At 44.1% G+C, this 27,316-nt stretch overlaps 1 protein-coding gene across 5 annotated transcripts in view; it reads left to right on the top strand.

Moving 5' to 3' along the window:
• Nucleotides 1–5,506: 5,506 nt before the first annotated feature.
• LOC104062833 (zinc finger CCCH-type antiviral protein 1) overlaps nt 5,507–27,316 on the top strand; it is a 47,085-nt gene continuing 25,275 nt past the window's right edge. For 2 of the 5 annotated variants that reach the window (XR_008448535.1, XM_054058856.1), the window contains exons 1-9: nt 5,512–5,984; nt 11,090–11,222; nt 16,309–16,561; nt 19,043–19,144; nt 19,937–20,060; nt 21,252–21,417; nt 23,481–23,601; nt 25,717–25,813; nt 26,253–26,331. Coding sequence is in view for 4 of the 5 variants with exons in the window: in XM_054058856.1 (XP_053914831.1) it covers nt 5,563–5,984; nt 11,090–11,222; nt 16,309–16,561; nt 19,043–19,144; nt 19,937–20,060; nt 21,252–21,417; nt 23,481–23,601; nt 25,717–25,813; nt 26,253–26,331 (1,497 nt within the window). In the remaining variant the exon portion in view is untranslated. Of the gene's footprint in view, nt 5,985–11,089; nt 11,223–16,308; nt 16,562–19,042; nt 19,145–19,936; nt 20,061–21,251; nt 21,418–23,480; nt 23,602–25,716; nt 25,814–26,252; nt 26,332–27,316 lie in introns of all 5 variants that reach the window. The other 3 variants (XM_054058872.1, XM_054058882.1, XM_054058850.1) reach the window with 3 other exon arrangements.

The following is a 27,316-nucleotide window of genomic DNA, read 5'->3' as shown; positions in this document are numbered from 1 at the left end:
TAAGTTGTCTTTTATTAAAAAAATACTGAAAATAATAAAACAGATGTGACTGCCACAGCATCTTGTCAGCCTGGTACTTTGGGGCCATATGGATCTTCCTGAATGGCTCAGTGGTGATCCACCTGTCCTAACACTGTGGTTTATTTTCATTGCTGACTGTTGGGACCAACTCATAAAAGCTGCAGTGACTAAGAATACCACCTTGCGATATCATTCTGAGGCATCGGCATTAGTCAAATATGTCCTATCCTCACTCCTAGAAACCACCAAATAACAACACATGCAAGAAAGGTAGCAGCTGGTTTGCTTCATGCGTAAAGCTTGGTCTTATCAATGACTACAGAAGGAAGGTGGATCTGAGCGCTCTGGAAAGCTATACAAGAAAATCAAGCAACATTAAGCAAGACCTCCAGGCAAACATAAGCCATGAGCAGTGCCAAAGGAGTGAAAGTAGCTGCAGAGGAATAAACAAGTGGAAGCAACAGAGATTCTCATGTCACAGGCTAATGTGAGGCCGCACTGTACAAATACACCTGAATAAGGAGTCATCGTTGCTTTGCTTCGTTATTCATCACTTTTCTTCTCTTTCAAGTAAGTAAGAGCACAAACAAACCTCACATCACAATGACACAAGACTCCTGGCACAGAACTGGTCTGGACAAAGTTACTAGCCACAGCATCCTGATGTCATCTCCTTTCTAGGCATTTAGTTGGTCATGGGGAAGAGTTTAGCTGGCTGAGTCCAAGGCCAGCTTCTTTGCCGACCCGAGCTGTTGTGAAGAAAACTGGAAGTGAGGGCTTGTCCCTTCTTTCCCTTGATTTTAAGCTTAAAATCCTGAGGTTTAACAGCTGTCCCCTGCTGTATTACACTGCAGCTGAGCAGCAGCTACACCCACACTCAGTCTCAGACCTTTGCCAGTCTGGCCCTGACCTGGACCCAGCAGCTATGCCTCCTGGCTTGACCTTGGACCTGCTCTGTCACTTGCCCTGAGCTGTGTCTCACCTTGATTGCTATCTCCACCCCTGATCCCAACCTGAACTTGGCACACTGCACTGGGACTCCCTGTCAGCTGGCTTACCTCGCTGCCGCACTGCGCTGCTGTCTCCCCTTCCCATGACTTCCTGATGCGCCACAGCAGCTGGAGAGCAAGGGAAGCCAAAGCCACATGAGTACAGGCTTCGGTGCAACACTAGAGGCTTGGGGAAGAGTGGATGGAAAGCTGCCTGGCAAAGAAGGACCTGGAGGTGTTGGTTGAAAGACAACTGAACATGAGCCAGCAGTGTGCCCAGGTGGCCAAGAAGGCCAATAGTATCTTGGCTTTTATCAGAAACGGTGTGGCCAGGAGGACCAGGGAAGTGATTCTGCCCCTGTACACAGCACTGGTGAGGCCACTCCTTGAGTACTGTGTTCAGTTTTGGGCCCCTCACTACAAGAAGAACATTGAGGTGCTGGAGCACCTCAAGAAGGGCAATGAAGCTGGTGAAGCGGTTGGAGGTCAAGCCTTTTGAGAGGAGGCTGAGGGAACCCGGGTTGTTCAGCCTGGAGAAAAGGAATCTGAGAGGAGACCTTATCACTGTCTACAACTACCTGAAAGGAGGTTGTAGCGAGGTGGATGTTGGTCTTGTGTCCCAAGTAACGAGTGATAATAAGGGAGGAGATGGCTTCAAGTTGCACTAGGGGAGGTTTAGGTAAGATATCATGAAAAGATTCTCCACCACAAGGGTTCTCAGGCATTGGCAGAGGCTGCCCAGGGAAGTGGTTGAGTCACCATCCCTGGCGGCATTTAAAATATGAGTAAACAAGGTGCTCAGGGATATGGTTTAGCAGTGGACAGGTACAGTTAGACTCGATGATCTTAAAGGTCTTTTCCAACCAAATGATTCTATGATCCTATGAGTAGCGACCACTACACCGCACTTGCCAGTGGCCAGGCACAGCTGCAATGCAGCTGGAGCACAGCACAAGCTGGAGTGAGAGACAAAACTCTCATCTTAAACACATTTCCCAAGAGAAGTGGGGTCAGCTCCCAAGGAAACTCCATCCAGCTTTGTCTCTGAGAGCTCTGTTCAAGGCCAGGCATCTGCTTATCAGTGTTGGCCAAGAGTCCCCTGGACTAGGGGTGTGAACACCCTCAGTGCCCTTATGGTTACTTTTAACCTTGCAGTCACGGCTGCAGGGATGGTACTGGGTAAGGGAGGACATGCTTAGACCATCTAGTCTAGGGAATGCATTAAGGTATTCTTACTTATACCACTTACTAATGACTATGCCAACAGCACATGGTTTTGTCTGAGAGAGGCTGAGCTGAAGCATCTGCACAGGTCAACAGTGAAGAAGTTACCACTGCTGAGTTGTACAGTTGGGTGCTGAACTGGCAACAAAATAAGCATATAATGGTTTCAGGTAAGAACAGTTATATAGTCTCTATTAATGGACAAATAAGAGCAGGTTAACCATGTAAAGTCTGTACAACATGTTCTGGACATGTTTTAACATCAAGTTTTTTTCAAAGGCAACAGCACAATAGAGTGTGTTTCCCAAGATATCTAAAAGTTTGGTCTTTGACACTCCGATGTTATTGTATTCCCACAGAAAAAGATTTACAAGTCTACTGTAAAGGATACTGATGGGCTTCTATGTCACAAGAGCATATTTTTAGCTCATGGCCAACTGCTTGTCCACCAGGAACCCCAGGTCTTTTTCTGCAGAGCCTCTTCCTAGGGAGTCTGCTGCAGCCTGTATCATTGTATGGAGTTATTCCATTCCCAGTGAAGTATTTTTTTTTATTGAACTTCAGGAGTTTCCTGTCATCCCACTTCTCCAGCTTGTCTAGGTCTCTCTGAACACCAGTCATGCCCTTCAGCGTACTGACCTCTACTTCCAGTCTGGTGCCATCCATAGTCTTGCTGAGAGAGCATTCTGTCCTATCATCAAGATCTTTAATGAAGAGTTTAAACACTATGATCCCAGTACTGATCCCTGTCAGAGTCCAATTCTCTCTGATCAGGTTCTTTTATATACTCCATGTGTAGAGAGTGTAATATTTAATATCAGATTTACTTATTTGAAGATAGTTGATGCTATACAGGGTTTCTGACATAGCAGGAAAATACAAAATATACTGAAAACACAATAATTAGCAAATTGTAGCAACTGCAATTCACAGTTCAGTTCAGTTCAGTTTGAAACTGGTCAGGAAGTGAAGTATTGAGGGCATTTGTATTTGCAAAACATTATATATAATATATATATATATACAGTAAATTTCTTTCCTTTCACTCAGGACTGATCCAAACCCCTTCTTTAGTGTATTTAACTGTGGAATAAAACTCACTTGCTAAGGCTGTATTTGCAGCTTCTTCCTGCTTGCAGTGTTTCACTTTACTTTCCTGCTCCACGCTGTTAATACTACTACAAAAAAGTATCTGGTAAAGCTCCTCTGCCCACATAGTTCAAATTACTGAGCGAATTAATGCACAGATGCATGTTTTCATTGGAACTGGCTGAAAAACAGAAGACAAATAAATAAAAGCAAACGACTAAAAGATTTGCCTGATTCATGGTTAATATCTACTGTTCAGAGTTTGCAATATACTGCTGACTCACTGTTCAAATAATTTTCTACCTTATCAGTCAGTCTTCAAACTACATCAAGTATAGATCTGAGTTTATCACACTCAACAACCTGTTGACAATCTGAGAATGCATGTATGCATGCCCAGAACATAAAATAGCCCAGAATTATCACTTTACTTTTCTAAAGCTAGAACTGATAGAGCAAACTCCTTCTACCACTCTTTTTCTATTGCTTTTTTAAAATTACTTCATTTGTTCAACTATCATAGCAAGAGGACAAGTACAGTGAAATATGCTCAACAAAAAAATCTTTCCTTAACCTTCCCTTCAACAAAAAAAAAGAGTAAAAACCACTGACCATGCCACCTTGGTCCCATTTTTTGAGATAGTTCTCTCTCTATGACCTGAACAGTGACTGTGATCGTGACTGTGTAGTTTCACATGCGTTTTGAGTCAGGCATTAGCACTAGGCAACACAGGCTGCCATTCACTTTATTTTCGAGGTTAACTTCCCGATCCAGAGGGAGTGGTTGATACTTACTGTTTCTGAAACTTGCATTGCTAAAGAGTTTGACAGCTCATCTGCAACGGACTTAGTACTCAGCCCTTTGCCAATCTTTCCAATTCAGTAACTGCCATGCTCCTCCTGAGTCCCACAGATCTTTCGAAGCCCTATTTCAGTATTAACAAGAACTGGTCACTTCTGGCTTCACAGTCCCTGCCAAGACATCCCTCTGCTACCTGGGTTGATCAGCAGCTTACTGCCCATCTGGAAGAAAGAAAAGTAACAGCATTGCTACATAAAAAATGGAATTATTTGGGTACAGGAAGATTTTCTCCTACATTATAGGCTTAATGCTTGGTAATACATTTCTGTTATCTTTATACATAGATAGAGAGAACATAAGTTAGTAGAGAGGTAAGGACGTCCTTCAGTGGACACTGGTGCAGTGCTCTGCTCTACACACATGCTATGGAAGGGACTAGAATCACAGAATCGCAGAATCGTTTGGTTAGAAAAGACCTTTGAGGTCAAGTCCAACTGCACCGGTCCACTCATAAACCACATCCCTGAGCACTTTGTTTACCAATGTCTTTTAGATGCCTCCAGGGACTCAACCAGTTCCCTAGGCAGCCTCTGCCAGTGCCTGATAGTCTTTTGGTGAAGAAATTTTTCCTAATACCCAGTCTAAGTCTTCATCGGCACAACTTGAAGCCACTTCCTTCTCACTTACAACTTGGGACAAGAGACCAACAGCCACCTTGCTACAACCTACTTTCAGGACTGAGTTGTATTATAACTGGGATCCATACTTGATACATAGGGACTGATAACAATACTACATATGGAATTTCATCATCACCAAATCCAAACAGCAAAAAATGTCTGGCATTTAAAAAAAAAATTAATAAAACCAAAAAGAGGATAACCCCACACCCCTTTCTATTATTTCTTGCCATATGTGTCTCCTGGTTTGGGATGTTTAGATTTGCTGCCATCTGGATTTTCACTCCACACTGATGTGGCCCCACCATGAGTACCGTGTACAGGTTTGAGTGCCACAGTATGAAAAGGATATCAAGCTACTGGAGAGTGTCCAGAGGAGGGACATGAAGTTGGTGATGGGTCTAGAGGGAAAGTCATATGAGGAGTGGCTGAAGTCACTTGGTCTGCTCAGCCTGGAGGAGACTGAGGGGAAACCTCACTGCAGTTTACTGCTTCCTCACAAAGAGAGGAGGAGTAGCAGGTGGTGATCTCTTCCCTCTGGTGATCGGTGACCCTTGGAAGTGGACGGAGGATGAGCCGGGCAGGTTTAGGTTGGATATTGGGAAAAAGCTCTTCTCTCAGAGGGTGGTGGAGCTCTGGAACAGCTTCCCGGGGAAACAGTCGTGGTGCCAAGCCTGACAATATTCGAGAAGGATCTGGACAACGTTCACAGAGTGTGAATGTCGGGGTGTCCTGTGCAGAGATAGGAGCTGGACCGATGACCCTCGTGGCTCGTCCCTCCGCGCTCCCCCGGGGCCGGGCTCCCCCTCCCGCAGCTCCGCCCGCCCCGCGCTACCGGTTTCGATTCCTGCCGAGCCTACGGAGCCCTTCCTGGCCACGGCTCGGGGAGAGGACGATGAGCGACCCTGCGGTGAGCTGCTACCTCACCAAGACCCTGTGCGCTCAGGGCGGGCGGCTGCCGCTGCCGGAGCTGCAGCGGCGCATCGGCCTCTCGGCGCCGCAGCTGCGGGACACGCTGGCGGCCGCGGGCACCGAGCGGTTCCTGCTGCTGCTCGATGGCGACGCGAGGGTGCTGGCCCTGGCCCCGCTGCGGGTCTGCGTCCGCAAGGAGTGCGGGGGCTGCGAGCGGCTGCACCTCTGCAAGAGTCACGTCTTGGGCAGGTGCCGCCTGGGCGCCAGGTGAGCGGGCACCCCCGGCTCCGGCTGCTGACCCCCGGCTGCGATCCCGCACCTCCGAGTCCCCCGCGCCTCCTACTCCACCCTCACCTCCGGCTCCCTCCACCTCCGACTTCCCCTATCTCATCCGACACCCCCCGCCGCGACTTCCCCCCGCCACCTCCTACTCCCCCATCATCTCCGATCCCCATGATATCCGATCCCCCTCCTCCTACTCCCCCAGCACCTCCTACTCCCCCAATACACTTTCCTCTCCACCCCCTGGACTGTCGCTTATCATCTCCTACTCCCCTATCAACTCCGACGGGTATAAACTGGAGAGGGGAAGATTTAGACGGGACATCAGGAAGAATTTCTTCACCATGACAGTAGTGAGGCACTGGCACAGGTTGCCCAGGGAAGTTGTGGCTGCCCCATCCCTGGAGGTGTTCCAGGCCAGGTTGGATGGGTCTTGGGCAGCCTGGTCTGGTGGGAGGTGTCCCTGCCCATGGCAGGGGGGTTGGAACTGGATGGGCTTTAAGGTGCTTTCCAACCCATGCTATTCAATGATTCCATGACTCCCTCATCACCTCCGACCACCCCGTCCAACTCTGCATCACATCTAAACCCCCCTCCTGGTGACTTCACCCATCACCTCCTACTCCCCCATCACTTCTGTTCCCCATCACCTCTGACACCTCCACTCCGAAGCCCCTCCACCTCCTACTCCTCCATCACACCCGACTCCCCGTCCCCTCCGACTCCCCGTCCCCTCCCGAGTCCCCATCACCTCCTACTCCATCACCTCCGACTCCCCCATCACATCCGACCCTTGCCCCCAATTACCCCCCTCACATCTGACTCCCCCCATCACCACTATACCCCATCACCTCTGACTCCCCACCATCACCTCTGACTCCCAGCATCACATCCAACCCTCTCCCCAACTCCCCCATCACCTCCTACTCCCCCTCACATCTGACTCCCCCCATCACAGCCGACTCCCTCCATCACACCTCGCTCCCCCAGGCTTCTTTGCGGAACCATCCATCTGCTCCCATGTCCCTCCAAAAGGAGATGCCCAATCCCATCCCACCTCGGGTGCATCCTTGTACTGGGTGCTTGTTGCTCGCAAAGTAGACTCTTGCTGTTCTCACTGGTTTGTTCAAAGCCCGAGGTGAGCATGGCAGGTTTTTCTAAAGCTGGTTTTCTCTGTCAGTATTTATGGGTATTTATTTTTGTTAAAGCCGCTTGCTGCCCCAGCTGCCCCTCATGTCACTGGATGAAATAGTTTGCATTTATCTAGGAAGAAAAAGCAAAGTTCTATCTTTTAACGTGCCCTCCAGTTCTGATCTAGAAAGTTATGAATGCTTAATTTTGCTCTAAGTCACTTTCTGTGAGAGGCAAGTGTTTGATTTCCCATGTGCACCCATCCCATTTTCTGGAAGTACAGAGGAATTGCAGGAAGGGTAGGGTAGGTCAGACAGCTCCTTTAGGCACAGGCAGGCCAAAGATGGTACCTAGTTTAAAAATAAAACCGTAAAGGAAGCCAAAACCAAATGCAGAATGAAACCCAGAGGCTTTCCAGTGGCATCGAGGGCAGCAGTGAGCTCTAGTGGAGGAATTTGCTGTTTAAACCCCCGACACCTCAGGCCTTGTGTTGTTGCAGTGTTAGGAATGTGCTGATACCACACCACATTCTTCTTCTGCCCCAGCAAAATAGCTGACTGTGTGCTTGGATCTGAAAGAGTGTGGAGGGAAATGACCTTTGACACAGTCTGCCACAACATTGTTCTCTCTAAATTTGAGAGATATGGATTTGAGGGGTGGACTCTTTAGTGGAAAAGGAATTGGTTGAATGGTCACATTCACAGAGTAGTGGTCAATGGCTCGATGCCCAGATTGAGATCCATGACAAGTGATGTCTCTCAAGGGTCCATGTTGGGACCAGTGCTGCTTAATATCTTCATCAATAATATTGACAGCAAGATCAAGTGCACCCTCAGCAAGTTTGCAGATGACACCAAGCTGAGTGGTGTAATTGCCACACCGGAAGGACCGGATGTCATCCAGAGGGACCTGGACAAGCTGGAGAAATGGGCCTGTGTAAACCTCATGAGGTTCAACAAGGCCAAGTGCAAGGACCTACACCTGGGTCAGGGCAATACGCAGTTTCAATACAGGATGGGGTATGATGTGATTGAGAGCTGCCCTGTGGAGAAGGATTTGGGGGTGCTAATTGATGAGAAGCTCAACATGAGCCATCAATGTGCACTTGCAGCCCAGAAGGCCAATCATATCTTGGGCTGCATCAAAAGAAGTGTGGCCAGCAGGTTGAGGGAAAGAGCTCCGCTCTTGTGAAACCTCACCTGGAGTATTGTGTCCAGTTCTGGAATCCTCAATATAAGAAGGATATGGAACTGTTGGAAAGGGTCCAGAGGAGTGCTTCAAGGATGATCTGAGGGCCGGAGAACGTCTGAAATGAGGACAGGCTGAGAGAGTTGGGGTTGTTCAGCCTGGAGGAGGGAAGACTAGGGGGGAACTTTTTACAAGGGCATGTAGTGATGGGATGAGGGGGGATGGCTTTAAATTGGAAGGGGGAGGATTTATATTAGATATTGTGAAGAAATTCTTCACAGTGAGGGTGGTGAGGCACTGGCACAAGTTGCCCAGGGAAGTTCTGGATGCCCCATCCCTGGAAGTGTTCAAGGCCAGGTTGGGTGGGGCTTTGAGCAGCCTGGTCCAGTGTGAGGTGTCCCTGCCCATGGCAGGGGCATTGGAACTGGATGATCTTTAAGGTCTCTCCCAATCCAAACCGTTCTATGATTCTGTCTTGGAATGGTACTAGGAAAATATTAGAATGGTTAGATTTTATTGCTGTTTCTCGCAGCAATTTTTGACAGTATTGCAAATATTGACAGTACAGCAAGCTTCCACGTGATTCACTGTTAGAAATGCCTTCAAGTGCATATAGGTACTCTTGGTGGTTGACTCTATGTGAACTAAAATGTGCAATGATGTGATTCCCTTCATAATGGTAAACCATTCTGTCCTCTCAATAGAGCCAGTTATTTTAAGTTGCTGTTGTATGTGGGTTCGGCTGAGAGAGAGTTCATTTTCTTCAGCTTCTCATGCTGGCCTGCCAACAGGAAGGCAGGGCATGGGAAGATGGGAGGGGACACAGCCAGGACAGCTAACCCCAAATAACCAAGGTTGTATTCAATAGCATAAGACCTCATGATCAGTACATAAATGGGGGAGTTGGCTGGAGGACTGCTGCTTGGGAATAGGCTAGGCACTGGTTTCTGGGTGGCGGAAATTGCAGTGTGCATTACTAGCTTTGGTTATTCTTTTATTGTTATTATTCTTATTATTCTTCTGTTCTTTTGCTATTCTGTTAAACTATCTTTTATCCCATCCCATGAGTTTTGCATTTTCTTTCCGATTCTCCTCCTCATCTCATTGGGAGAGTAAAGAGTGAGTGAGCAGCCGCATAGTACTTAGTTGCCAGATGGGACTAAACCATGATAATAATTAATAAAATTAAGAGTATGCCTTTTATGGGAGGTCGGTCGGTTAAAATGAAGGAGCAGAAATACTGCTAGGTGAATCAAATGGATCAAGGCAGAGAATGTTTTTTAGCTGATAGGGTAAAATTTAGCCTTTTTCCAGATCTTGCATCCTTTTTGTTTTAGAATCTTTAGAAAGAAAAATATTTGTGCAAGTTACTGTAGCCTTCCTAGTTATTGGAATCAGGATTTCAGTCCAGTTAAACCCATTTTTAACTTGTGTCTGGCAAGTAACTTTTCACTGCTTTTTTACTGTATGTGTTACTAAGCTCAACTGATCAGTTATCGTTGTATTTGTGGACTGTTTCAACCTTTGACTTGCAAATATGTACTCCAATGATGTAGATCACTGTGTGACAATCAATGGAATCTGAATTTAGCTGTGGAGGAACACTGTTGATGGCTTCTACTTCTAATGGTCGGTAGCTCTTCTCACTTTATAGCTGTTAACTGGGTGTCTAAAGAATCTAGTGTCCTTATAAGATTGTTTCTTAGGACTAAAGATGGCACACTTCTGCCCTTCAAACTTTGTGTTCTTGTTTATTTGCTTAAAAAGCAAAAAATGTGTCCTGCAGGGAGCGGGGGTGAAGGGTGGAATGTCTGCACAAGGGTCTGCACAGAAGGATTAGATCAGACACAGCATGAGGTAAAAAAAGCATTCATCAGTAGAGTTTCAGGAGTTGACTAGAAGCTAAAAGGAGGAAGGGAATAAAAATTTGAGTCTGAGAGATTAACAGGTGCTTTTATGGGTTGAGTATGTCTAGTCTGAAGGCTGTATCAAATCATGCTTTTGAAGAGCAAGGCATAAGGAAGCTGTATTTTACTGCACTTAATTAATGCACAGGTTGACCCTGTTTCTCTTATTATTGATTTGCAGTATCTTTTCAAATAGATGTCAAAAAGGGCAATCTTTCTTTGTCTGTATTTCATACTCAGCCAGACATTTCTCTTGGGTTAGTAAGTGTCATCAGTATCGGTGTTATTGTACTTTAATTGCTTCTTTATCCAAAACTCAGAAGTTAATGAACTTCCTAGGATTTTTTTTTTAACGTCTCAGCCAGTAAATATAACAAATTGTGCTGTTTTCAGCTTCATTATTTCATTGTTTTGCACTCAGACTTTTGCATGTTTCTTTACATTACATCCCTGGGATAACGACTTTTTACATTCACAAAATCAAGGGTGTTGCAACATACACCATTTTTAAGGTATTCCTCTAAAATTAGCTTTTCCTCCAGCTGTTCTGATTGTGTGGCACGACTGAAAGTGTGGGTTAGACATACTTGCCTTCAAATCTGTGCTGCAAGCTTTCCTAAAAGTGGTCTGGCCTCATGAATGTTTAAAATGGAAATGATGCTACTGTATTTCACAGAGTTTTTATGCTGTTTTGTCCATTTTGTAGCTGAGTATAGAGATCATCTAAATGTCCACAGAAACTTTTGCCAAACTGTCTTTCTTCATGACTTTTCCCAAACTCAACGTTATCTGAGGTTCTTTTTAAAATCAACTTAACTGTTGATTTTAACGTAAACAATGATATTTCTGTATACTTTCTTGCAGATCTTGTAATTATTCACATGACATCATCAGTCCTGAGAACAGAAAAGTTCTAAAGGCTCATGGATTGTCTTCCCTCGATGAGAATGAGCTGCGAGTCCTGCTTCTCCAAAATGACCCTTTCTTCCTACCTGCTGTGAGTTGTACCAATTCTTTAAGAGAAGATTTTGTTAATTAGGTATGGGAGAGGGCAGAAGAGAAGGTGGAGGTCTGATCTCAATTTCAAGCTGTTAGGATATGTAACAGAAATACTAAGCTTAGTCTGAAGAAACTATGAATGGGAATGGCTGTGTGTGAAAGCACTGGAAGAAACAATATGGAACAAGGGTTATAAAAGTGCTGTGCACTTATTAAAAAAAAAAAAAAGTAAAAATGACAGCAATGAAGCAGTTAAGCACCAAGAAGTGTGTTGCTTATGTAAATACCAGAAGGCAGACCTGACCTCTGACAGCAGGAAGCAGACAGCAAGTCTGCAGCTTGTTTTGTGTGCCATTGCTGTTATCCCAACAGCATACCCAGAAAGGTACTCACACCAAGTAAACAAAATAAGTCAGAAATGTCACCAGAGGTTTACAAGATGGTGAGAGAAGCAAGATGGAGATGAAAGATCACTATAACTGTACATGCTTACAGGGTGAAAGGCTTGAGTAAAAGCAGTTGGCTTTTCTCCAAGAGATGATAGAGACTAGAAAGCAAGGGCCCCTTTCCTTTTCCAGCCTATGTATGCCTACACATTTGGATGCTTGAGGGTATACGGGAATGAGAAAAATCCATGAGAATATGACCAAATGACTGCAGTTAGGTTTGTGTAAGATCTGCTCCTTCTAAAGTGCACTGAGGTTTTCTACACTGAATTTCTACAAAGCAACCTTTGTCCAGTTTGTATGCAAGTCATTGACTTCTGTTAAATTTGGCTGACCAATCCGTTCTGGTTCTGCAAGTGTGTATAACTGCAGTGCTACCTTCAAAGTGTGTCTGTTTTAAAGCCAAGAATATCCTGTCCTGGCGACAGCTGCTCCTGGTTAAGTAATTACTGGAGTACTGCCTACTACCCTTGCCTTTTGGATGTTATGATCTCCACAGATCTGTGGGCATAAAGGTTCTATTGTTCTCTTATTCACTGCTGTGACAGTGCTGTGATGTGCTGGCAGATTCAAGGAGTATGGTGATGATGAGCAAAGGGGATTAATATCTTTGTTCTGCTCAGCTGCATCAAAAACTTAAGTGTTTCTTGTTTAATTATTCCCAGTAATGAGCAGATAGTAGCAACCATCAGTGATTGGTATTACTCTTCATCTCTTATCTATAGATTATTCAGCCCTCACCTCTGACAGGCACCATTAATTACCTCTAATTGAGCACCTTCACACCTGTTATGGAGTAAAATTAGCAGAAATAATGGAAAATAGTGATTGATGCAGGCCATTCATAGACATGAGAGCTGAGGAGAGGGTTATTAAGGCTGTCTTGTCTGTTTCTTGCTTAGAAACTGGCTGTGTGTCTGCTGACAAATGGCATGTATGAAGCTCTCCAGCAACAGGAAACTGGTCTTCTGTGATGTGAACAGCTAGATGCTTTACAAAATCTCCCTTAACCAAACTGAGTGTCTTTAAGTCTCTGAGAGCTTCACTTTGTAGCTTAAGTGGCTGCTATGTCCACTACTCAAAAGTGATATCTTGTGTAATGGATACTCCATGCAAAATGTTTGTATTTTTGGTATTCTCCTAGCTTTTCCCCAATTCTGTGTTTAAGTTGCTTTTTTTTTTCCGTACTCTTTTGAGCAGGAAGATGCAAGCACAAAAGCAATGCCTATACTATGGCTCTCAAAACCTATGTCTGACATAGGTTATGCTTTTTTTTTTGTTACTTTCAGGCTGCATGGCATGCTCTCTTCTTCTAGTTTTGATTAGCTGTATTCCTGGAGGAGAAGCTCGCTAGAAAGGAGAGGATGTTGAAGTTAAGGGATGAGGATTGTGTTAGACTAACTTTATTTCCAGCTCAGTAACTTGAACAGTTATCTCCACTTGGAAGGATGGAAAAACAAGCTGCATATTTGAAGCTTTAACTTATTTTTCTTATTATGTAGGCAGTCAGGTGAGGCATGTACATTTTAGATGAAGGTAACACTTTGAGTTTCATAAGGCCCCCAAAATAGAACAACATTCTTCAACTGAGGAAGACCGTTGGTGATGGTGTAAGTTTGGAGTTCTTTAGTGAGTGAAATTGCAAAGCTTCTCCCACAAGACTGTTTGTCATTACATAGCACTTGCATATGTTCTTGATACTCAGATCTTGGAGTGCTGTGTAGATGATACACCTTCCTGCATTCCCCTCAGGCAAAGTTGAGAAAATGAAGGAAAGAAAAATGAAGTGACACCTAAATTCTGGAGTAGGTGAAAAATTGCTTTGCATAGGCAGATGTTGTGGTTTTGAATCTCCTTAAGAAAGGCACATGATGCAGAAGATGAATGGCTGGTTGCTACTAAAGTTATAATGAGAAGAAATCTTATGTGTTCCTTCTGATGTTGTGGGAACCCACAACAATACAGCACCAAGGAGACATCAAATCCTCTGGTAGGACCATGTCTTGCTGTGCGGAATTCCCATCCACAGTGAGGTTCAGCACCGTTGCTGTTCTTCACATCTTTATAGTATTTTTCTGGGGAAAAAAAGCCAAATTATTGGTCTTTTATTCATATAAAACTGAACATTATAGGTGACAGACCGTGTTCACTGAGAGCATTATGCTCTTATGCATCTCTTTAGGAACAAGCTCTTACAAACAGTATGTACAGGTTGTATTGTTAGAGGCAGTCAATGCTAATGACATAGTATGTGCTCCCATTGTGTGGCTGTCACAATGATAATGTATGGGCCTCTTCAGCCAAGACCTGCACGTAAACCACTTAGACTTGCTAGAAGTCACTGTTTCCTTATTGTAATGTCTTCTTGCTACATTAGCTGAAAAAAGAAGGTCCAAAATTAATTTTCCAAAATTTATTCTCTAAATACAAGAGAGTGATGGAACTACTGGGGGGTGTTCAGTGAAGAGCCACTAAGATGGTGAAGGAGAAAGCCCGGAGAAGTGAAGGCTCAGGAGATCTCATCGATGTTTACAAACACCTGAAGGGGAAGGTGTGAAGAGAAGAGAGAAAGGCTTTTTTCAGTGGTGCCCAGTGACAGGACCAGAGGTGGTGGTCACAAACTAAAACATGGGAGGTTCTGTCTGGACATCAGGAAATGTTTCTTTACTGTTGAAAGTGACTGAGCCCTGGCACAGGCTGCCTAGAGAGGTTGTGGAGTCTCCACCCTTTGAGATATTCAAAAGCTGTCTGAGCAACCAGCTGTAGGTGGTCCTGCAGGGACGTCTCTGTCCAGGCACCTGGAGCACCTCTTCTGCTTCCTTCTTCTCACCTTAATGTCTGCAGGACTTTTTTTCACACTTTCCCTACTGCCCTCCCTCACTAGTGTGCAGCATTTTACCCTTTCCTAAACACTTTTTCCCAAAGGGAAAGCTTGGCTTAGGGGCTTAGCTGTGTTCTGCACTGGGTCTGTTGGAGCCAGCTATGTCCAGCACAGGGCAACCCCTGGCTTCTTCACACAGAGGCCACGCCTGCTGCCAGCACTTTTCATGGGCACCCAACAGATTGCAACACCACTGGTAGCATTATGTGATGCAGCTTAGCTTAAATATATAAATAGTAGCTGTAACTGCAAGGGGATAGATGGAAAGTTGTGATATAGTTGCACAAACAGAGTGCAGGAAAATGTGTAGAAGCAAAATCTGCAAGATAGCTGGTAAAACTAAAATGCTGCAGAGCAGGCAGGAAGGATATTGCAGGGGGGTTCCCTGCCCATGGCAGAGGCGTTGGAACTAGATGATCTTTAAAGGTCCCTTCCAACCCAAATTATTCTATGATTTTATGATGGGATGGAAGCGGAATAATCCAGTAGAAGAAGAAAACAAGTCCAGGTCTCAAAAATAAGATGTCAGAAGCAGATGAGAGCGTTCTCTGGGATGTTAGTGGTAGAAAAGCATAAAGTGTCCACAATGACAGAGGGAAGATGGGAGGAAAGAAGACAGCCGTCTTTGATTTCTGCTTCCTTCAGAGGCTAAGAACCATCAAGGATAGTAGCCATCAGTGCTCACTAAACTTAATCAGTTCCATGGCTTTGTATGCTCCTGCCTAATTTAGAGTAGGTTTGTGTAGGCTGATTTTTCTGTACATGATACTGACTGATGGCGATGAAGAACTCACCTTTGGCAATAGGTATCACTAATGAGCATGAATCCTGTAAAAAGTTGTTTTGCAGTTGAAAGTGGCCTGATCTTTCAGTCTTTTAAGCACTGCCATCTCAACAATCTCTAATTCCCTGACTGATACATGAATCTATACATATTCAGTTGCAACACAGCATAAAAATTATCTCTGTTGGTTGGAACAGGGCTTGGGAAGGGGATCTGCAAGAGTTCTGCTGTCATGTTGGGGCTGCCTGACAGACAGCTGTGTATCCTCCTCCAAGGAGCTTTCTTGTAATGGGCTACTCCTTTGTGCTGTAGGAGCAGAAGTGTTGCTATGGTGGTTGGTGGGCAGTATGAAGGAGGTGAGGTATGTGATTTGTTCCCTGGGTCCGGTTCACTGCAAATCTCTTTTCTTAGCGAGACAAGGAGTTAAAGTAGTATGTTGCTTTTTTGATGTCTCAAAGCATTCTTCTAATTTTTAGACCCTTGAATCTTCAATGCAGAATAAACTTTACAAATAGGACATGCAAATGCATTTTCAGCTCCATGAAATAACATCTCATTTGACAAACTATACATGTTTTTATGGAGACACTTGTTCTTTGTTATGCTTGTGTTTTGGGATGTTGTGGTTTTTGGTTTGCTTTTGATTTTGTCTTAATAGAAGAACTGTAAACCAATCAGTTGTTATGCAACTGCCTCACTTAGGAGTTACAAAAATGAATGCTTGTTGGATTGGCTTTTCTTTTTCTTGGAAGAAAACCTGCACAACTTCAAAAATGGAAATGCATGAGTCAGCTGAAAATGCTTGCTCTTCCATGCAAGAAATCTGTCTGGATTAAAGAAGGCATGGTGAACACACGCATTTTAGTCACCATTTTTCTTCTGTTAAAGCTGCATGCCTGTAGAACAGAGAAAAAAAATATTGATTCTACTGTTGTTTTCCATTTTATGTTGTATCTATCTTCCCCGCTTCTAGGTCTGCCACTTTTACAATGGAAAAAATGATACCTGCCACCAGCAAAACAACTGCAACAAGCTGCATATTTGTCAACACTTCCTCCAAGGGCAATGTAGATTTCTTCCATGCAGGAAGTCCCATAACCTCTTGGATGCCCATGCATTGAGAGTGTTGGAAGCTGGAGGCATTGATGTGAACACAGCTTCAAACATCCAGGCTATATGTTATCACAAGTATATGGAACTCAACAAGGAACTGAAGAAGGGGATAAGTAAGTTGTAAGAAATACTGCGTTCAAATAGGATTCTGAGTTTGATAAAGGTAGAAATTGTTTTTGCCTTAGCTCACAGCTAAACACCATCATTCTTTCTGTGCTTTTTGGGATACATAAACAAACCAAGAGAAAATTTATTGAAGAAAACTGCAGTTACAGGGAATAAAAGACCAAGGACACCTTTCCAAACAGTGGATGCCACACTGTATGTGCCACCTTCAGGAGGTAGATATCTAGATGAGGACCATCTTTCCTGTTTCCCCTCTTACAACATGTATATATTTTTTCACTTCTGCCATTGATCTGCTTTCAGCAATGGAGTAAGTGAAGGCCATGTCATGTGGGTGGGAAAGCTGTATTACTGTTGCCTAAAGTACTGCATGCAAAATTGCTATTGAGTGGCTGCCGGTAACTGTGACTAGCTGGTATTTGTAACCATTATTGCTGATCTGCTGGGGATCAGCAGTGCAGTGCTGGTGGAAGATTCTGTGTGTGATGGACATACTCCTCAACACACAATTTGGGATGTTGCCACCTAGCTGAGGTTCTGATCCGGCTGTGTTCATTCAGTCTTCTCATGCAAGTACCAGCAGCAATGTACCTGATCAGAGCCAAGACCAGTTGCCAACAGAAGCTGGCGGTAAAGACAAAGGTATGGATTGTTTCTAACCCTCCAGTCTTGAGATCAGTGGTTCTCATTGGGATTTGGTTTCACTCAGCTTTACAGCTCCCTGTGGTAGTCCGAGTGCAGTGTATGTGCTTACTCTGCCATATGCTGAAAGCCATAGCACCGGGTGGCCTGTGAAGGAGTGCTGAGATTTCTGGACAAGCATTGTGCAGCAATGGGAAGTAGTCTGGGACTGATCTCTGTGCTGTTCTGGACACATCGCTTGCTTTTTGAGAAGGAGACAGAGTAGTATCTATGTGTGTGATGCCTTTCCTTGCCTGTGTCCTCGGGGAAAGGATGTAGCTTTGTTAGTAGCGTGGTTGTGTTGATATACCTTCCAGTGTATGAATAGGAACTCATAAATCTCCTTTCCTTCTGGGCAGAAGGCCTTGGCTCTTACAGCCTGTCAGAGTCCAATATTCTCTGAACAGGTTCCTTTAGATATTCCATACAAGGAAGGTGTGTTATTTAGCTTCTAATTTACTTACTTGAAGATAGTTGATGTTACACAGCTGTTGTGGTTAACCCTGGTGGGCAGCTAGGCACCACTCAGCCACTAGCTCACTTCCCCTCAATCCCAGTGAGACAGGGGAAGAGGAAAGAAAGAATAAAAGCAAGAAAACTTGAGGGTCAAGAAAGGGGAGGGGCGAGGCAGACAGGTGGAGAGCAGAGAGTGAATGGTAGGTGGAAGAAGAAAGAAGAAAACAAAGCAAAATGAGTGATGCAAAGGCAGTCGCTCACCACCTCCCATGGACAGACTGATGCCCAGCTAGTTCCCAAGCAAAAGATAGATGACCCTCCTAAAACTCTCCTTTTTCCCGTTTTATTGCTGAGCATAATGTTATAGGATATGTAATGTTTCTTTGGTCAGTTTGAGACCTCTGCCCAGTTGTCTCCCATCCCAACCTATTGTGCACCCCCCAGTTTATTCACTGTGGGGGCAGGGTGAGAAATGATGAAGGCCTTGATGCTGTGCAAACACTGTTCAGCAAAAGCTCAGGCATGACTGTATTATCAGCATTGTTTTGGTCAAAAATCCAAAACACATTATCATATGAGCTGCTACGAGGAAAATTAATGCTATCCTATCCAGGACCAGTACAATGAGATTTCTGATATAGCGGAATGATAAAAATACACTGAAAACAAAATAGGAATGTTAAGTTATGCTTACCAAAATATAGCAATTGCAATACACAGTTCACTCACAATACCAATGTGATTCCTATTACCAGTCTCTATAATGTGCACACCATCACAATACTGGGTATCCCCAGGCAGGAATACGTGGGTTGAAGCCAGCTCAGGACTGTTGCTCTCTTCAGAATTCTTCTGTTAGTCATTTGGTTTCTATACCCTTGTGTCGGGCTGAATCCTGTATTGAGTCCCCCCCTTGCTTGTCTGGCTAACTCAGGGAAAAACATTTCTACCACCAGTTGATCCACTCAGTTGGCATAGTCCGTTATCTAAACCAAAAAACACGCTCTCGTCTCCTTTGTGTTGAGACAAAGTCGGCTTCTTTGCAACAGCCACAGTCAGCCACACACTGTCTTACTCTCTGAGCTTCATAGGCACATCGCCCTTGGCCATCTCCACTGAGACTTCTTCCTTTGGAAGGATTTGTTGGCCACTCACAAAGCCCCGACTCATGCAGTGGGCTGCATGAGGAATAGTCAGATTCTGAAAGTGCTTGACTTGGCCACTGCAGTCAATTCCTTGTTATTTCTGGGGTGAAATATCAAATGCAGTGTGTTTCTCTTAGAGATGTATTTTGGTTGGACAAATAAGGACCGTTTTGTTCTTTCCTGTAGGTAAAAAAGATGATTCCTCTGCTAAAGATTTGAAGGAAGACAAAAAAGATAACTCTGATGAGATATGCCTGTTTTATGTCTGGAAGTACTGCAAACATAGAGGTAAGCTTTATAAAAAGTAATATTACCCTCAGAGAGCACTGTCTGCAGAGACACTCTGTACTCAGTGGCTTGGGCTAGTGGTGGTGTACGGAATAGCAGTGACTTGTTTGCTTTCCTTAGCACATGGACAATAAGTTTTCTGATAACCATTTGATCTGAGATGGTTTTGTGTACTTAGAATTTCTCTAGTGGGTTTGTGGTGTAGTAAAGATGCAGTTCTCCTGTCAGAAGCTCCTTTTCTGAGAGACAGATGAGTAGATTTCTTCAGGGCTTGATAATGCCTCTTCTTTGCATTAGGTTGAAGACAGAAGTACTTTAAAAAAGAAACCGTATCTTTCATGGGTATTTTATGGACCCTAAAAAGGATATTTGGCCAAGAGAGGCCAAGTGCAGTTTTGTCTTCAGCTTTTCAAGTTAATTTAAGCCCAGTGCTTTCAAGACAGGCTGCACTCCTTTGTTGTTCAAAGAGAAGGAAGAAAGGAGTGTATGACACTGTTGTCTTTATAACTGGGCTTAGTATTTGTTTGTTCTGTGATCAGGCACATCGGGGGTCAGGAATGGTGAAACTCCTTTTGGCTCTGTGCAGCAGCTACTCCAGCCTTGTGTTTTCTCAGACTGTCTGCTTCTTTCGGATCAGGCTTGAGGCTTAAGTTTATGTTCAAACCCATTTCTATTTTGAGCACTCTGTATTGCTCATTCTAACGTGCAAGAAATAAAGCCAGAGTATAAAAGATTGTCTGGTTCTCTGTCTTATGATTGCAGAGCTCTTGACTATGTCTGATCTCATTACAGATAAATGTGGATTGGTTCATTATCATTTGCCATATCGATGGCAAGTATATAATGGGGTCTCCTGGAATGACCTTCATATGATGGAGGAAATTGAAAAGGACTACTGTAACCCAAAAAACAGCTGGTATAGTTATGCTGGACTGCTTGCTTAGAATACTGTGGCTGAGCCCCTGAGAAAAAAGTCTTGTTTTCTTCCAAAAGATGTTTGATTTCCATAAATTCTGATTACTGAGCTTCTCAGAATCTGGGAGGATGTACAAATGAGAAAAGTGAAAGTGATTGCATGGAAATGTCACCCCATTTTTGTCTTCTAAAATTAACACAAAATCTTATAACTCTATGTTGGGTAAAAAGAAGTGGGTGGTATTTAGTGCTTAGAATACTAGTATTTCAGGTAATGAATCATTTATAGTAATTAAGGTGGGCCTTTTAACAGCAGTCCAGAGCTGGTCCTTCTCTATGGCTATTCCTTTCCTAATACAGCTAGTATCTATAATAATAATGTACTATAATAATATCTATAATGTGCCTTGAGAAATTTTATTAAATGCCCTTTGTGTAAGCATCCCATCTTTTTTTTTTTTTTTTCTTGTTTTAAGAGAGTGCATTTTCCCTTTAACTCCTTTCTAAAAGCCCCCTTGTAAGTCACCTGGTTTCATAGGGGACCCCAAGTTTGGCCTCAGTAAAATGGTGTAGTCACTTTGGCCCGTGCCTCTTCGGAGAGCAGATAATTTTCATTTGCAGCTTGACTAGGCTGCTTGATGCTGCAAATCACAAGCAAGATTCCCAAGAAGGAGGCTGCTTCCAAAGTCTTTCTGCCTGAGAGTTAGTTTTTCAAGCTTCTCAGGAGTAAAAGCCCAGATGGCTCCACTGAGAGATGCTACTTAGAGAACTCACAGCTGTGATTGCATCCTCTGTAGTCACACAAAAAGAACAAAGCTGATAAGCTGCAGGTGTTTGCTGGCAAACTCAGTCCCGTACTTACCAACTTGTATTTTTGTACTGAGAAAAACTGTATCCACACTTATTTATTGCAGAAATATCTTTTTCCACATTGTACATGTAGGAGCAGACTGTGTACTAAGCTGAAAGTTCAACATCTGACTAGCAATTGAGATAGCATTCAGTGTCTCACAGGCCATAGTTCACTTCTGAAGATTAGAAACAGTTTCAGAGCTACCATGCATACTCATATTTCAGGCTTAATTACATTCAGGCAGTCACATTATATTAAAGAAAATTGCACCATCTTAAACTGAGGATTAGAGGATAAAATATATATCGTTAACAGTAAAACTTGAATTTGTCCTTACAGCACAGCAGATAATATCATTGATTTCCGGACAATGACCGATGGTCCTTTTTCGGTTCGACGCCTATCTACACCATCATCAGTCACAAAACCCACATTTGTATTGACCACACAGTGGATTTGGTATTGGAAAAATGACCAAGGCCAGTGGATTGAATATGGACAACAGGTGAGTGAGTCCGTGTCCTGTGCTTTGAATCACTTCTGAAAATATGTGTGGAGTCTCTTCCCTGCACTCCCTTTTACTCAGCAAGGTTGATTAAGTAAATGCTTGTGCTTGAGTTTTACAGTGTCAAGTAAGGTAGTGAAGCTACAGGTGTTTATAACAGATGTGATAAAATGATGACAGGCTTGGGGGGAGGGAAAGTGCCTTATCGCCTTGCAGTGAGGTTCAGTATGAACAATTGTCTTTCGTTGTGTTTGAATGATTTGTTATAACTACTCTCCTGACAAAGATGTTGTTGGCATTCATTCATGTGTTAATCGCTTGATTGCTGTTCCCATTTCCAAGCTCATATGCATCAATGCTCACCATGCCACCCTGTTCCTGTGTGGATTCTCAGAGAACTGGCTAGAACTACTGAAGTTCATGACCTAGGCCTTTACTTTGTTTGGAACCGGAACCAAACTATGGCCTATTTTGGTCAAGGAGTCAAATGCATCTGTCAAACCCAGCTGGCAACCCCTCACTCAGTCCTCCCAGTAAGATGAGGGAGTGAATCGAAAGGGTAAAAGTGAGAAAACTCATGGGATGAGATAAAGACAGTTTAATGGGTATAGCAAAAGCCAAGCATGCAAGCTTGGATTAGAGGCCAAATGCCGGGTCCTGCACTTGGGGCACAACAACCCTATGCAGTGCTACGGACTGGGGGAAGAGTGGCTGGAGAGCTGCATGGAGGAGAAGGACCTGGGGGTAATGGTTGACAGCCGACTGAACATGAGCCAGCAGTGTGCCCAGGTGGCCCAGAAGGCCAATGGCATCTTGGCTTGTATCAGAAACAGTGTGACCAGCAGGTCCAGGGAGGTCATTCTCCCTCTGTACTCGGCACTGGTGAGACCGCACCTTGAGTACTATGTTCAGTTCTGGGCCCCTCACCACAAGAAGGATGTTGAGGCTCTGGAGCGTGTCCAGAGAAGAGCAAAGAAGCTGGAGAGGGGGCTGGAGAACAAGTCTTATGAGGAGAGGCTGAGAGAGCTGTGGTTGTTTAGCCTGGAGAAGAGGAGGCTGAGGGGAGACCTTATTACTCTCTACAACTACCTGAAAGGAGGTTGTGGAGAGGAGGGAGCTGGCCTCTTCTCCCAAGTGACTGAGGACAGGACAAGAGGGAATGGCCTGACGTTCTGCCAGGGGAGGTTCAGGCGGGATATCAGAAAAAAATTTTTCACGGAAAGAGTCATTGGGCCCTGGAACAGGCTGCCCAGGGCGGTGGTCGAGTTGCCTTCCCTGGAGGTGTTTAAGGAACAGGTGGATGAAGTGCTTGGGGACATGGTTTAAGGGAGTGTTAGGAATGGTTGGACTCAATGATCCAGTGGGTCCTTTCCAACCTGGTGGTTCTATGATTAAGCAAAGCAAAAGAAGGAATTAATTCCTTGCTTCACATCAGCAGGCAGGTGTTCAGCCATCTCCAGGAAAGCAGGGCTCTATCATGTGTAACATTTGCTTGGGAAGACAAAACACCACAAAACTGAATTTCCCCTGCCTTCCTCTTTCTTCCTCCAGCTTTTATTGCAGAGAACAAGGTGATATCGTGTGGAACACCCCTTTGGTCAGTTGGAGTCAGCTGTCCAAGCTGTGTGTCCTCCCAACATCTTGTGCATCCCCAGCCTACTCATTGGTGGGGCGGTGTGAGAAGCAGAAAAGACATGTGTAAGCACCGCTCAGCAGTAACTAAAACATCCCTGTGCTATCAACACTGTTTCCAGCACAAATCCAAAACAGAGCTCCATACTAGCTACTGCAAAGGAAATTAACTCTATCCCAGCTCAAACCAGTGCAACTCGTTACAGAAATTTGAATGGGATACATGCGTGTCCGTCCTTACTAATTATGTATTTGTGTGTGTTATGAATATTTGGTAAACACATTTCAGGCCATGAGAGTTCTAGGTTGGATTCCTCTTCACCTTACTCCTTGCCCCTTTTATCCCTCTACACAAGCTAGTTATTCAGGGTTTAGTCCTGACAGTGTTCACTCATTACTCTCTCTTTTTCGTTTTCTTCCCCCCTCCAAAGGGAGAAGAGGATAGTGTGAACTCACCATCTTCTGCTGTTATTGAGAATTTGTATCTAGCAGATCCAGATGCCACCATATCTTTCCAGGCTGGCTTATATTCTTATGACCTCAATTTTAAAGGTATTTATTTAAAAAATAACCCCCTTCCAACTGTAGAGGAGGATCAGGTTAATGACCACGTGAGGAACTTGAACATATATAAGGCTGTGGGATCTGATAAGATGCATCCCAAAGTCCTGAGGGAATTGGCCAAGCTAATTGTGGTGGCCAAGCCACTCTTCATGATATTTGAAAAGTCATGGCTATCAGGAGAAGTCCCTGGTGACTGGAAGAAGGGTAACATTGTGCCCATTTTTAAAAAGCATAGTAAACATGACCCTGGGAACTACCAACCTGTCAGCCTCACCTCTGTGCCTGGGAAGATCATGGAACAGATCCTCCTAGAAGCTATGCTAAAGCACATGGAGGACAGGGAGGTGATTAATGGCAGCCAGCATGGCTTCACCTGGGGCAAGTCCTGTCTGACCAACTTGGCTTTCTGTGATGGGGTAACCGCAGCAGTGGACATGGGTAAACCAACGGATGTGATCTATCTAGACTTCTGTAAAGCCTTTGACACAGTCCCCCACAACATCCTTCTCTCTAAACTGGAGAGATACGGATTTGATGGGTGGACTGTTCAGTGGATAAGAAACTGGTTGGATGGTCGTATTCAGAGAGTAGTGGTCAATGGCTTGAAGTCCAAATGGAGATCCGTGACAAGTGGTGTTCCTCAGGGGTCTGTGCTGGGAGCAGTGTAGCTTAATATCTTCATCAATGATATAGACATCAAGATCAAGTGCACCCTCAGCAAGCTTGCAGATAACACCAAGCTGAATGGTACACCTGTCACGTTAGAAGGATGGGAAGTCATCCAGAGGGACCTGGACAAGTTCGAGGAGTGTGTGTGTGTAAACCTCTTGAGGTTCAACAAGGCCAAGTGCAAGGTCCTACACCTGGGTCAGGGCAAACTGTGGTTTCAATACTGGATGGGGGATGGTGTGATTGAGAGCTGCCCTGCAGAGAAGGACTTGGGGGTGCTGGTCAATGAGAAGCTGGCAGTGTGCTCTCGCAGCCCAGAAGGCCAACTGTGTCCTGGTCCACATCAAAATAAGCATGGCCAGCAAGTCGAGGGAGTTACTCTGCCCCTCTGCTCCTCTCTTGTGAGACCTAATCTGGAGTATTGTGTCCAGTTCTGGACAATATAAGAAGGATATGGAACTGTTGGAAGGGGTCCAGAGGAGGGCTATAAGGATGACCCGAGGACTGGAGCACCTCTGCCATGAGGACAGGCTGAGAGAGTTGGGGTTGTTCAGCCTGGAGAAGAGAAGCCTCCTAAGAAACATTATAGCAACCTTCCAGTATCTGAAAGGGCTACAGGAAAGCTGCGGAAGGACTGTTTACAAAGGCTTTTAGTGATAGGACTACAAGCAATGGGTATAAACTGGAGAGGGACAGATTTAGACTATACATACAGAGGAATTTCTTCACCGTGGGGGTGGTGAGGCACTGGAACAGGTTACCCAGGGAAGTTGTGGCTGCCCTACCCCTGGAGGTGTTCAAGGCCAGGTTGGATGAGGCCTTGGGCAGCCTGGTCTGATGGGAGGTGTCCCTGCCCATGGCAGGGAGTTGGAACTGGATGATCTTTAAGGTCCCTTCCAACCCAAACTATTCTATGATTTTAAAAGTTTTCATTTACAAGTATGCAGTGTTTTACAAAGACTAACTTGCAAGCTATCCCAGCTTTTACAAGCTATGATTTCTTTCCATAACATTCCCAGATTTACTCACGGGAAGGAAAGATGAGGTAGTGACAGCTCAGGGAAAAGCCCTCACGAAAGGAACCTTCCCTCTTACTCCTTAACGCTACCCAGATTCCCCTAGGACCAGAAATAAAAAGACATATAGTCTTCACAGAAGGTCATGGTAAAACTTAAACGAATTAACCCTGTGGATGGTAAAAGTGGAAAATCAAGCATCAATTTTTCCTTTGGAGCAACAGTTAGAGAATATGAATGACAGGTGAGCAAGCAAGATAGGCACTGGTTAAATAGCAGTGTTATGGGAAGGGCAAGAAACTTTGTACAACTTTTTACAACTTCTTCAGCAGACAGAATTTACAATTAATGTCATTCATTAATGACCCCGTGTTGTAGACTTGTTCATAACTTCTTTTCCTCCTCTTTTCTCCTCAAGAAATGGCCCAGACAAACACCTCTTCTAGAACTCGAAGACGGGTCTGCAGGCGACCAAAGTTTGTGTCTTCTGAAGATGTGCAGAGGATAAAGAAAGGGTAAATTATGCACTTTTAAGTTATTATTTTTTCATTTTTCAGAAGTAATTATAAGGCAACATGGCTGCAAGCGCTGGCAGCAATTGTTTAAAGAAGTCAGCAGTTGCTAGAAGAAAATATATCCATTTGACTGAACAGAAGCTATATGACAAACTGCTGTCTTGGTGCATCACATGTTTTCTGGAACATGTTACTTAAGGTACCGCATCTACAGGGCTTGTGATGGACAGTTGTTTCTTAAAGAAGCAAAGAGGACTGTGACAACTGAACAGCAATATGCAAAGTCCAGCTTACAGAATGAGGCTATTTCCCAGTTTCTTTGTGATTTATTTTGTTTATTTTTAAATATAGGAATTGACCAAGGGGGATGTTGCTAATTTGATTGTTCAGAACAGACCTAGAATTACTGACACCTTGTTTTCTGTTTGTTTGCAAACAGCCAAATGGATTCTTCTATTCCAAATCAAGCCTGTCCTACCCACTGGGATCAATCTGCACTGCCTGACTTTGGGTACAAGGTATATGTTTTTTTCCTTTTTTTCCTTTCTTTTTCCCCCCTCTTGTAATTCTGATGGAAAGGCATTTTTCAAAGGAGGATGCTGCTTTTCTGAAGAAATTGTAACCAGGTAGATGCTAAAAAGGGACAGGAGTTATTTCTTGAGTGGGTGCACTAAAGATCTAGGTGATCACCCAAGAGCTACAGAAAAAGGTGCCAAATTCCCATGGACTTCCTCTGCATTTTGGGCGTCTATCTACTTGCAAAACCAAAACCCACCAAATTCGAGACAAAAGGATTCACTGTTAAAAATGTACTAATGGCTTACCTTGGTGACTTGGTGGACCAGTTAAGCAAGGGACTTCTATGAATTGTGTATTTCTTCAGAAGAAGCTGGGCTGAAAGCAAACACCTTCTATGTAGGCATTAAAAAATCAGCTGATATAACACCACGTTGGTTGTTGGTGGGTAAAGTCTGTTGGAGAAGTAGGAAATGAAATATCTGTATGCTCTTTCAAGTCACCCAGTACTGTCACATACATCATAGATGTAAGCACAGACCACAGCCTCAAGGAATGGCAGAAATAAAGAATTACAGTCATCTGTAATGTAAATGTAAATAAGAACATCTGAAAGCATTACAGTGATCTTCAACAAAGCAAAACAAACCCATGCCAGCCTAAAGTCTTTATTCCTATTTAGTCTACCAAGACCAAAAATGTGCAGGTATTTTTTAATCTACCAGTTCTAATGGTATTAAAGAGCAGTCCTTCTGGATGAGCAACGCAGACAGTGGAACAACTACAGTATGCTAGAAAAAAAAGACTTTTTCTTTTCAGTGTAGTCATTTTGACCCTGATTAAGGAATAGCATATAATGTTGAGCATAAGAGGTTTTCCTTATTGGCTGTGTCCCAAAATATTGTGTGACGCTGACCACGTCATATTGGCACAGATACCTTGATGGCTAGGGACAGGACAGAGGTAAGATATTTGCAGAATTCTTTC

This window comes from Cuculus canorus, chromosome 1 (genome assembly GCF_017976375.1).
Source record: "Cuculus canorus isolate bCucCan1 chromosome 1, bCucCan1.pri, whole genome shotgun sequence".
NCBI lineage: Eukaryota > Metazoa > Chordata > Aves > Cuculiformes > Cuculidae > Cuculus > Cuculus canorus.
Note: the sequence above shows the minus strand (reverse complement) of the source record. Positions and strands in the feature narration are given on the sequence as shown.